We start from the raw sequence: 13335 nt of genomic DNA on the forward strand, positions 1-13335 counted from the left end.
GCTGATATACCCTCATAACTTTATTGGACAACTGTTGAACTACCAAACATGATATGCATGCGTTCATATGGCTACGCCGTGTATATGAATCTTCCTGGATTCCAACAACAACGGCGTTCATGTTGAAAATGATGCAGCTTAATACTTCTAATATCCATTGCATATGTAGTCAAAGCCGAGGCGCTGGCCGAAAATCAAACAATACTCATTCAATGATTTCCAAGTCAAAGTGATCACGATTTCGCCATGAGATGTCGGGCTTGTGATTGGAAACGAATCGGCTGATAACGGTACTGGTCACTCAGACAAGGGACCAGGACGACTAAGGCTAATTAGGGCAATAGGAACAGGATTTAAGTTGCTAAGTTTACGAATCCAAGAAAGCGAGCCAATGTGCTGACCGTATGTCGGTCGACCTGTCAATTACTCCAGCAGATCACTCTTATGCTGACAATACTCAGGGCCCCATCCTGAGCAATTACCACCCCGATAATACTGTGCCCCCTTGCACTCTTCTAGAGCACACAGCGGAGGGTCTGTGTAATCAAGTCGTTGGTATACCTTGACCATACTTGCATGCAAGTGCCTGCCCTCGGGATCTACGCCACTCATCTCTGTTGAATACAGGCTATCCCAGCTCGTGGAGTAGAAGAAGCACACGAAAGCTATGGGGTTGTTGTCGGAAATCATGGACACCTCGAACATATTGAACATGTTGCATTTGGGATAGGCGCCGTTGATATAGGGATGCTGGTTGACTCTGTTTTTACTGTTGTACTTGGTGAGAGCATTGCACTTCTCAGCACATACTGCGGGATCGTAGCTGGGGCCTTCGCCGTCTGTTGCATAAATTTCGCGATAGACCTCGAGGAAGGTCAGGTAGCCATCTTCAGGCTCAATCATCTGGCTGTGAGGGAAAGTAGATCCTGGTACAGCACTATGAAGAACTTGTCAGCGGACCTGGCTATAATTCACAAGTGCCTTGGTCATTGAAACAAGGTTGACTGTATACTGGGGCAGAGAACTATCCCAGAGAATTGAGACATACTCGCCACGGGGTCCAAAAAAGCCAAGGTCAGTGAGATTGTTGCGTGCGGCTTGCTTTATGTAGCAGTTTGACCCAGCGATGACAACCTTGAAGTCGCATCTGTCTTCGCCCCAATTCAGCGAGATATCCGTATTTATGGATTGACCCCAGAGGACACATTTGATGTTTGTGGTAGACGGAGGGTTCGGACACCCGTTGTAACTTGGACTGATGGTTGGGTCTCGTTCATAGTCTGGAACTCCGCGTCAGCTATCATCGTTAAAGAAGTCGCATCGAGTTTCACCTACAAACATTGAATGCGCTGCAATCTTCAATTTCGTTGCATTCCGACGCACACAGTGCAGGATTGTACTCGTCGAGGTAGTAAAGACCTTGAAAAACCTTTCCATACATGGAGCCATTTAGCGCTTGGCCGACCAGTTTATATCCAAGGGGCGTGCTGGCGATGCGTGCTGTGGCGAAGAGCGTGGTAAAATTCAGAAACTCTTCGGGAGTATCGACCTCGGGTCGAGGGCCAGCCCCAATCCTTTCTGGTGAACAGATGCCATTTGCGTCAGTGCTTTGGTTGTTTAGAGCTTGGTGGAGCGATTCATTGGAGTAGTACAAAGTGTTGGGCAGCTGTTGTGCAAGGTGCAAGTGAGCGAAGGAGAGGAATGAAAAGAGGAGTACGGCACAGCGTGTCAACTGCTTTGTTGCAATGGAGAGTTCCGGCATGATTTGAGTGCGTTGCGAGTGTGACCTGGGTGCTTGGTCAGGGCTTCTAGAAGATGATATTTTCAATGTTGATTGTTATAATTCTCACTGCAAGGAAAGGCAGCACGCAGTTGGAATTTGGGTGGCCTCATGAAAAACACAGGCCGCAAACGTGCTGCGTGGTCATTGCGGAGGAGGGAGCCGCAGGCACTTTCCAATGTTTGTTATGGAAATCCATGTGAATCAGAAATGGTACATGAAGTCAGTCGCTCATGGCGTGTACGTGCCGTGAGATGCGGTTGTCAAAATACGACCTTCGCACAGAAATCGGAAAGAGCTGTTGTCATTGCCAGGTCACCTATCGAGGTGAGTCTGGCTTACAGGAGAAAGCACGCCACAGGCATCTAGAGGATGGCATCGAGACAGTCTCGATACACACTGTCCCGATTACCACCTCATTTGACGTGCGCTTTCCTGCATCGCTTTCTTTTTGTCTTAATCCTACGAAATCCACCTACTTGACAACTCATCCTGGCACGTGGCACGCAAAGAACGCCTCAAGATGTCAATCACTACTATTCCTATGAGCGCTGCCATTGAACAAGACGCAAGAACCTTGTACAACTATCACCGCCTGAATATGCCTATCCTGCAATCCGCAGAAGCCATTTTCACCCTCTGCAGCTTCGACCTGCGTGTTGCGCACCGCGCCGTGGACCTCTGGGGCAAGGGGCAGTATTTGATATTTTCGGGTGGTTACGGCAGGCATACCGTGAATCGTTTCTCCAAGACAGAAGCGGAAGTCTTCGCAGACATTGCATTGATGAGGGGCGTCCCGAAAGACAGGGTAATTATGGAGAAGGAGTCCACAAATACGGGCGAGAATGTCCGTTTCACATACAACTTGCTCAAGACAATGGGACTGAGTCTGAAGAAGCTGCTACTCGTACAGTCATCATACATGGAGAGGAGGACATATTCAACTTTCAGAAAACAGTGGCCCGACGAAGCAGTCCTATTCAGTGTCACATCGCCCCAGCTCGACTTTGACGAATACCCGTGTCAGGCTATCTCGAGGACCTTGTTCGTCACCGCCATGGTTGAGACCCTTCTACGCATCAAGGACTATCCGGAGAGGGGATTCCAAACTTCGCAAGACATTCCGGGTAAGGTATGGAAGGCAGGAAAGAGGTTGATTGCAGCAGGTTACAACGCAGACAGTGACATCTGTTGAAAGGCAGTACGTTTGGCATCAACGGCCATCCATTTTGACTTCAACATGAAACACTCACGTAGCCTCACATGGAAGGAATGAGATCTCTTGGCATGGCCATCCTAAACAAACTTGTTTGTGCAAGGGCAAGTGTAGAATTTATATAAAACGCGTTGATGTGAGCATGAACTGAAATGTGCAATATTCCAAGAGCGTCTAGCTACTCTTTTTTTTTTCTTCATTCTGATACTCAGCCCGGCCCCCCGGATGCATGCAATCATGCTTTGATGTACTGAGTAGGGATACGCCGTGTTATTCGTGCCATTCTGGCCATAGAACTGGTAACATCTCAAATCATCTCTCCATGTGATCAATCTTAGGCAGTTTAGCATCACCATTATTGCTGGTGATCTGACGCAGATCATTCTCCTTGAGTATTCCAGTCTTGGAAATGTGCCTCATTAAGCCCTCGTCGCCCTCACGGTGCTGAGCATGGCCTTTTCCGATAGTGATGAAGGAATCCCTCAACAAGAGCTCATCTATTTCATATGCGAGTTTAGTCTTTGCACATAAAGAAGACTCAAAAAGAGTGTAGTATAACTATTCAAAGGATAGGCCCTCAGGTGTTGTGAAAAGAAAGAGCCAAGGGCCATAAGAATTATAGAAGAAGATGTGTGAATCGTAGCGTTAGCGTTTATAGCGAGCTAATTAGTCTGTTAGGCCTACAGCTATAAGTAGGCCTTAGAGGGATATAGCCTTTAGCTGTTTCCTATAACTAAGTAAATAACTTATACTTAAATAAACACTAACATTTTTAAATGTATATTATATTTAAATATATAACTTAGCTAATATTAATTAGTAGTTATAAGGGTAATTATAGATAGCTAGGTATAGGAAGAGATAGTTTACTGCTTTAGGATTTGTATATTATTTGTATATGTTTTTTATAAAGCAGCTATACTAATATTTGTTTATATTTATAAACTTATATTTATTATAAGTATTTTTTATAAATATTAATAAATTATTATATAATTAAAAGGATTTAAATATAGTAAGTATACTTTTTAATTTAATTATTTTAAGCATTTATTATACTTTAAATTAAATGTTAATTCTTATTAAGCTCTAAATTCCTTGTTTATTTTTATTAATAAGTAAATTTACTATATTTTAGTAATACTATAGTATATAAAAGAAAAGCTATTACTTATATATATTTACTATATACTTAGTAAGTAACTTTAAATATAGCTATATATTATAAATGTAACAGGAATAAAACTAAGGGAGTACTATTAATCCCCTAAAAGTATAAATAAATTTTACAGGCTAATAAGGCAAGCCTAAAAGGATTTACTATATAACAGAAGTAGGTTATATAATAGAGTAAAAGGATAATTAAGATAATTAAAATAACGCTTTACTTTAAATAATTTAAATAATTTAATACTCCTATTACTTTAGGTAAGCAATATTCTAAATAAGCTGCTAAAAGTAATGCTTTTATTGCTTTAGCTAAAGAAATAAACTATATAAATTATGCTTATTATTAGTAAATAGTATTAGTTTAAAATAGCTTTTTAATAATTAATTTAAATATTTACCTAAAATAGCTATAAAGCTTTTAATTTATTATTATTATATATTATTTAAAATATTACTATTTTAAATATTTCTTAAATATAAACCTGCTTATTAAGTTTATTAGCTAAAAACTAGCTATAATTATTATATTTTAACTACTTTTATTTAAATATTTTATATAAACCCTAAGCAATAATTTATATAGTTACTACCTTTACTTTAATATATCTTTTAGCTATATTTAAAAAAACCTTTAATAAAAGCTAAATAATAATAATTTTAAACTTTTATAAGCCTAGTATTTTAAAATAGTTAAAAAAATTAAAAAACTTTATACTTATATTTAGGAATAAGCTAGCTAAAATAATAAAATAGAAAAACTTAAAGCTAAAATTAAAATACTTTAAAGCACTACTAATATTATTAATATTTTAGTTAAACCTAAGGAATTTATTAAACTTACTAACTTAACCTCTTATAATAGTTCCCTAAGATAGTTATAAGCCTACTTTACTTAAGTTAAGGCTTATTAGTACTTTTATAGCTTTAATAATTAGTTTAATAAAAAACAAGTTATATATATAGCCTTTTTTTTAAAAGAATAAGCTCTAATATAGTTTAAACCTTATTTTATAAACTTCCTTAAAAAAAACAAATTTAAATAATATAAATAAAAAACCTAAAACATTTTTAGTAACTTTAAAAACTATAAGCTTACCCTTAAATTACTTTTTTAAAACTTAAATAAAGAATAGCAAATAAAAAGGAAACTTATAAAACTATATTAAAAGGAATTCACTATAACTTATACTACAGAATTCTACTAAATTTATATTAAAATCAACTATACTAATACTATAAAGATCTTTATATTCTATAATAAGTTAAAAAATAAAGTAAAAAATAAACTATTTAAACTAAACTAACTAAACAATTTTATTTAATATATAGAATTAGCTATTTAAATTAATAACTAAATTTATAAGTATAAACTTAAAAAAAAAAGGTAAAACCTAATATATCCTTTTCGCTAGTAAAATAAACTAAGCTCTAAAAAATAGTACTAACTATAAATAATAGCTAGTAAATAGTATTTAAGCTTAATAAAACTTAATGCTATTTAAAAGAAACCTAAAAAGGATATTAAATACTATAATTATAATAAAAAAGAATATTTTATATAAAATTACTAAAATAAGAAAAAGGATAACTAGAAATTAATACTAAAGCAATAATAAGCTAACCTAGCTACTAAAAAACCCATAAAAAATCATACATCTATAAGCTAAACAGCGTGCTATAATAACAACTGCAATATATACCTTTTAAGTAAAAAAGCGTTAAAATAATTCTTAAAAGTACTTAAAAGCTAGAAAACTCTTATAATAGTAAAACAAAAGCTACTTATAATTATAGTTAGTACTAACTAAATAGTACTTTTAAATCTAAAAAACTAAAACCCTTATAAATAGGTAAATAAAACACCCCTTATAATACCTAATACTAGTATTACTTAAATTATAATTCTAAAATAAAATAAAAGTATAATAATATTAGCAATTTATAAAAAACTCTTTATACTACTACTAGCGTGTTTTCCTAATAATAACCTTTAAATATACTATTAGCACCTAAACTATAAAGAAATCTTATAAGCTTTATATATTTTTAATAAGTATAAGATATATTATATAAGTAAAATTAAAAAGGATTTCTTTTTTAAATAACTAAGTATAATAAAAATAGTAAAGCTTTATAAGTAAAAGGAATTATAATATTAAAGTATTTAATAATATTCCCTAAATTAAAAATATATAATTTTTAAACTTTAAATAAACTATTCCCTATATTACCTATAAAACTTTAAATTATAAAGGCATTATTTATAAACTAATTATTAAATATATTTTAAATTAAAACTTTAAAACTAATATTAATATTACTAACCTAATATAGTTTTACTGCTTAATAAAAAAAATATAATATTAAAAAACCTTACTATTATAATATAAGCGCTAAAAGCAGTAAAAAGGCTTATATAAAAAGCTATTTAATAAATTAAAAAGATTTTAATAAAAAACTAAATAATAAAAAATAATTAAAGCTAAATCTAAATAAGCCTTAACTAGCTTTAACTAATATAAAAAGGTTTCTCTATATAATAAATACTAAAAAATATAAATATATAAAAATTATATTATAAATTAAATAATAACCCTTTATAATACTTTTAAATAGTAAAATATAAAAAAACTTTATATTACTAATAATAGTAAATTAATATAAAATACTATAATAATAAAAAATAAAACTTTATATATTTAGTACTATTAATAAATAAAAGGTACTTTATAAAAATAAAATTATTAATATAGAAACTAATTATCTACTAATTATCTTTAATAACTATAAAAAAATTATTTAATTTAATATTATAAATATAGTAAAATATAAAATTATATTAAAAATTTTATAGCTTAAAAAAAGCAACCCTTAAATTAACTAAACTATTAACTAAATTTATTAAAACTAACTAATAAATAGGAAAGTTAAAAATAAAGAAACAAATTCAATTTTTAAAAATAGCTGCAATACTAGCGCTTATATAGATTTATATAGCAAACCTCTTTAAAAATAAAAGAAAAACTTAATTACTAAAGTAAAAACAGCTAACCCTTTAAATAAATTAAATAAATAGTAGTAATACCTTAATCCGCTATAAACTAAAAAAAAAATAAAGTAGCTAGCCTAAATAATATAATAGTAAATATAAAAAATCTAGATAATACTTAAATAAGTATACTATTTACCAGAAATCCTAAAAATTACAGTTATATCCCTAGAAAGAACTTTATAATAAATATAAAAACAATAATATTTAGCATACTATAAAATAATATAGCTGCTATTTAAAAAGTTTATTTATTTTATATAATAATAGAAAAAGATAAATAATTTAAAATAAATTTTAAAAAAGTATTAAAAATACTTAAAGCTATTTTAAGTAATATTTAATATTAAACTATTTAAATATAATTAATAAAACTATAAAATACCTTTAAAGAAAGAAAATCATTTTAAATTTTATAAAATCTATAACCTTAATAAAAAATAGCTTAAAATACTATAAAAATACCTTAATAACAACCTAAAAAAGGAATATATTTAACTATTTATATTACCTATAGGCTACCCTATTCTTTTTATACTTAAAAAAAATAGAAAGCTATACCTTTATATAAACTATTAATAGCTTAATAAAATTATAATTAAAAATCAATACCCCCTTTTATTTATTAAGAAATTATATAATAAACTTTAAAAAGTATAATAATTTATAATATTAAATTTTAAAAGTATTTATAACCTTATTAAAATAAAATATAAAGAAAAATAGAAAACTGCTTTTAAAATAAAGTATAATTACTTTAAATACTTAATTATACTCTTTAGCTTTACTAATATACCTATCTCTTTTTAAATAATAATTAATAATATTTTATAGAAATACTTTAACTACTTTATAATAGTTTACTTAAATAATATTTTAATTTTTTTAAAAATACTTAAGCAATATAAATAGTATATATACTAAATCCTTTAAACTCTTTAAAATACTAAACTTTTAATAAAATTAAAAAAGAATTACTTTTATATATAAAAAGTTAACTTCCTTAAATATATAATCCAATTAGGAAAAATTAAAATATAAACTTTTAAAATTACAGTAATTAAGGATTAGCTAACCTTAACTAATATTAAAGAAGTTAAAGGCTTCTAAAGTTATATTAACTTCTATTAACAATATATTAAGAACTATAAAGAGTTATTTATATTATTAACTAACTTTATTAAAAAAAATTAATTTTTTAAATAGGGAAAAGAAGAATAAAATATATTTAATAAAATTAAAAAATAAGTTTTTTTAAAACCTATACTTATAAAAGCAGACCTTAAAAAGGTTTATAATATAAGTACTAATGCTTTAGACTTTACTATTAAAGAAAAACTAGGATAATGCAATAAATAAAAACAATTTCACCTTATTACATTTTTTTTATAAAAACTTAATAAACCTAAACTAAACTATTTAATATATAATAAAAAATTAATAGTAATTATTAAAGTATTTAAAAAATAGGAATACTATTTAATTAAAATAAAATATTAAATATAAATATTTATAAACTATAAAAACTTAGTATACTTTATAACTATTAAGGAACTTAATAAGTAGTAAATTTAATAATTAAAATACTTTTTATAATTTAATATTAAAATTATATATTAAAAGAAATCTAAAAACGGAAAAGCAAATACTTTTAGCAAATAGTTAAACTATTAATAAAAGGTTCCACCTAAAACCTATACAATACTCTACAAAAACCTAAATAAAAGCCTAAATATAAAGTACTTAAAAGGGCAATTTATTATAAACTAACTAAAAAATAACCTACTAAAGTAATAAATTGTAATAGCCTATTAAATATAATTTGCTATAAACTAACTTAATTAAGTAAAACAAAGCTATAAAAATATCCTAAGTAATAAAAAAAAGTAGCTATAGGATATAAATAAAACCCTATTCTATAAGGGAAAATACTACCTTCCAGCAGCTTTTTAAAAAAAAGTTATTAAAAAACTTTATAAAGCACTAGTATATAGCTATTAAAGCATTTAAGCTATATACTTAAAGCTAAAATAATACTAAAACTTCCTTAATATAAAATAAAAAATAGCCTAAATTATTAATAAATGTAACCTTTATAATAAAAACAAGCTTATAAAATATAAGCTATATAGGCTATTATAACTATTACTAATACTAAATAAACTATAGAAATTAATTAGCTTAAACTTTATTATTAAACTTTCTTTATCTAAAAAACTAATAATAAAAGTTAGCTATAATAGCATTTTAGTTATAATAAACAAATTTATAAAATATATATACTTTATACTTTATAAAAAAGCTAGTATAATAAAAGAACTTACCTATATATTTCTTAAAATAATTGTTAGCTAATATAAGCTATTAAATAAAATTATATTTAACTAAAATAAACTATTTATATTAAACTTTTAATCCTTTTTAATAAAATAATTAAAAACTAAATATAAACTTTTAATAATAATATATTTATAAATAAATAAGTAAATAAAACAATTTAACTAAATATTAAAATAATATATATATTACTATATTAATTATTAGTAAAATAATTAAGTACTATTATTATTATTAATATAATTTATATATAATAGTGCAAATATATATACTACTAATATTTTATTATTCTATACTAATTATAAATTTAATCCAAACATTTATTAATACCTAATTTTTAATATAAAAGTACTATAAGCTATTAACTATATAAAATAAATTAAAAATATTTATAAAAAAATTATAGTAAACTTAAGATTTATTTAAAAATATATAATAAAATAAGTAAACTAATAAAAGTTAAAGGAACTAACTTTTAAAAAAGGAAATATAGTTTACCTACTTTATAAAAAATAAATTAAAACTAAGCAATTTAATAATAAACTTAATTTTAAAAAGATTAAACTATTTAAAGTTAAAAAAAAAATATTAAAAACAAACTATAAACTTATACTATTAAAAGGAATAAAAATTTACCTAATTTTTTATATTTCTATATTAAAACCTATATTAGCTAATACAATACTAGCTATTAGTATTAAGCTTAACAACTATAAACTAAAATATAAAGTAAAACATATTTTAAACTACTAAATATATAAGAGAATAATAAAATACTTAATTAAATAAAAGAATTATAATAATAAAAATAATTTATAAAAATTTATTTAAAACTTAATAAACTATTAAAAGGTATTTTAAATATACTACTAAATAACTAGCTAGAAAAATTTATATTAATAAACTTTATTATAAAACCTTAATCTATAATACTAAAACCCTTATTTTATTAAATATTAAAAACAGCTTTAAACTCTTTAATTACAACTTAGTTAATAGCCTTAATATAATCAGCCTCTTTAAACACATTTAAAGCAGCTAAACCTTTATTTACTAAACTAGCCCTATAATAAACTAAAAACTCCCTTTAATAATATAAATAATTTAAACAAACTATCGCCTTACTTACCTAACAATAAGCTTTATATAAAGCTTTTTAAGCCTTAAGCTTTTAAAAATATAACTTCTTTTCTTTTATAATAACCTAAAATACTAAAAAAATAGTTAAAAAAAAAAAAACAAAAAAATAAGGAAAACTAAAACTTATAAGTACTTATTAGCACTCTAAAGCTATTATACCTCTTACTTTATTTAATATAAGCAAAACAATAGAAAATACCCTTTATTATTTAATAAAACTACCCTTTTATAAAATAAAATAAATAAAGTATAATTTTAAAACTTAATAATTTAATAAATGTAAATAGTTAATTATATTAATCTAATTTCTTAAAATGCAGTTTTTTTATATATAATAATATAATTATTAGTAAAATAAATATAATAAATATATAAAAAGAAATAAGAGAAAAAAAAACTTATTTAGGTTTTTTAAAAATAAAGAAATAATAAAAAAGGGGAATAATATTATAAATATAATAGAAATAAAACTAAAAAAGTATTATTAATCCTTTAAAAGTGCAAATAAACCCTATAAGCTAGCAAAATAAGCTTAAAAGGATTTACTATATAATAAAAGCAAGTTATATAATAAAGTAAAAGGATAACTAAAATAATTAAAGCAACGCTTTACTCTAAATAATTTAAATAATTTAATACTCCTACTGCTCTAAATAAGTAACGCTTTAAATAAGCTGCTAAAAGTAATACTCCTATTACTCTAATTAAAAAGATAAACTATATAAATCATACTTATTACTAGTAAATAATATTAGCTTAAAATAGCTTTTTAGTAGTTAATTTAAATATTTACTTAGAATAGCTATAAAGCTTTTAATCCACTATTGTTATATATTACTTAAAATATTACCACTTTAAATATTCCCTAAATATAAACCCGCTTACTAGGTTTATCAGCCAGAAACCAGCTATAATTATTACATTTATAGTATTACTAAAATAGGCGTTTATTAGTAGGCGATATATTATTGCTATTACTGTAATAAGTTGGGTATGGAAATGTTTACTTATAACTTATGCCTTTTGATTTCTATTTATAATTAGGATTGCTTTGGTATTGTAGCTATATAGATAGATAATACCCTTTTAGTAGTTATTCCTGCCTTTTTGATGTTGGAAGAGGAGAAGATTTAGGAGGAATAGATTTGCTGTAAGCTAAAGATTAGATTTGCAGTTGATAACCCTCTTAACTTTAATAGTATAAAGATTATTATAGATCCTAATAAATCTATTAACCTTATTTAAAAGGGTTAAAGTGTAAAAATTAATTTAGTTGATATTAAGTTTTTAGACTATGTTTAGAAATACTTTGAATAATGTGTTTGTGGAGTATATTTAGCATTTATATATTAATTAGAAGCAGCTTTTAATCTGTTTATAGCTGTTTAGATTTGAGATCTGGATAATGCTGTATATATTAAACTTAATTGTTAGCTTTAATAGTAAGTATAAAACTTTAGCTGTAGATTATAATATATTCTTATTAACCTTACTTTAGCTAAATTTGTAGTTTTTATAGATAGTTCCTTTATAAATAACTAGGATTTTAGTTCTTAAATTAGCTTTTTAATTATTTTAGTTAATAAGAAGAGAGGTATTAATTTTATGGAGTGGGAGATAATTAGTAATATTTTGTACTAGTTTTTAATTAAGTATAAGAGAGTTATATAAAGTATACTTACTTTAGAGATTTATAGTATAGTTAATGGCTTTAATATAGGAATTGTACTTACTGCAATTCTTTAGTAGATTATAGCTTGCCTTAATACTCTTATAATACTGCTAATAATCTATATAGACTTGTACTTTTTTTATAAGTATTTTATTAAGTTAGGAATTATTAAAGAGAAGTGACTAATGATAGATATAATAGCACTTTAATAGTTATATAAGCGGCAAAAGATTTATAAGCTGTGCTAGATTAATAGTAATAATAACTTAGTAAATGTATTTACTAAAGTTAATTTAAATAAAGCATTTGAATGGTTTGTAACTATTAATAAGTTAATTATTAAAATTAAGGGCTATATAGATTAGGATTAATTAACTTAATAAAAGAAAAGACTATTAGAGGTGGAATTAATTTGTAATAATAAAGTATATTAGACTTAGGTAGTAAAACTTTAGATTAGTCTTATTACCCTTAAATTAGCTTATATTAATTAACAGTTTATACCTCCAAGCTACATTTCCTTAAATTTATCCTAAAAGTATACCTTATAGTAAGTTTTTATAGTATAGCTTATATATTAAGGGTTTAAATAATAAGGGTTATTATTATCCTATAGGCTAAATGCTATTTAATATTTAATAGGTATCTTTAGTTAGATTTTATAGTACTAATACTTATATACTAAAAGTTAATTAGTTAATTAATTAATTTTATATTTTTATTATTTACTACTATTTACTAAATTTACTAAATCTATTAAATCCGCTAATTATACTTTTTCTTTTTATTTTATTTTATTTTATTATTACTTAATATTTAGGATAAGGTTATATTAGTATTATTAGTTAGACTAGCTAGTGCTAGCTTAGCTTAAAGGTTTATTTTTATTTATTTATCCTTTAAACAGTAGAATTATAAGTTTATAAACTATTTTAAAATAAAGTTATTTATAAGGCAAAAGCAATTATTAG

General features: G+C 25.6%; 2 protein-coding genes across 2 annotated transcripts; one reads left to right on the forward strand and one right to left on the reverse strand.

The window, feature by feature from the left end:
• Positions 1-147: 147 nt before the first annotated feature.
• J7T55_012958 (uncharacterized protein) lies at positions 148-1762 on the reverse strand (the record flags this gene model as incomplete). Its single annotated transcript, XM_053141600.1, has 4 exons — positions 148-281; positions 453-903; positions 961-1280; positions 1336-1762. The coding sequence occupies 4 exons, from the start codon at positions 1760-1762 to the stop codon at positions 148-150; spliced, it is 1332 nt and encodes a 443-aa protein (XP_052995305.1).
• Positions 1763-1990: 228 nt separating this feature from the next.
• Positions 1991-2975, forward strand: J7T55_012959 (uncharacterized protein; the record flags this gene model as incomplete). Its single annotated transcript, XM_053141601.1, has 3 exons — positions 1991-2020; positions 2095-2107; positions 2293-2975. The coding sequence occupies 3 exons, from the start codon at positions 1991-1993 to the stop codon at positions 2973-2975; spliced, it is 726 nt and encodes a 241-aa protein (XP_052995306.1).
• Positions 2976-13335: the final 10360 nt, after the last annotated feature.

Source organism: Diaporthe amygdali (assembly GCF_026229845.1).
Source record: "Diaporthe amygdali strain CAA958 chromosome Unknown NODE_9_length_1275696_cov_64_842800, whole genome shotgun sequence".
In the NCBI taxonomy this organism is placed as follows: Eukaryota; Fungi; Ascomycota; class Sordariomycetes; order Diaporthales; family Diaporthaceae; genus Diaporthe; species Diaporthe amygdali.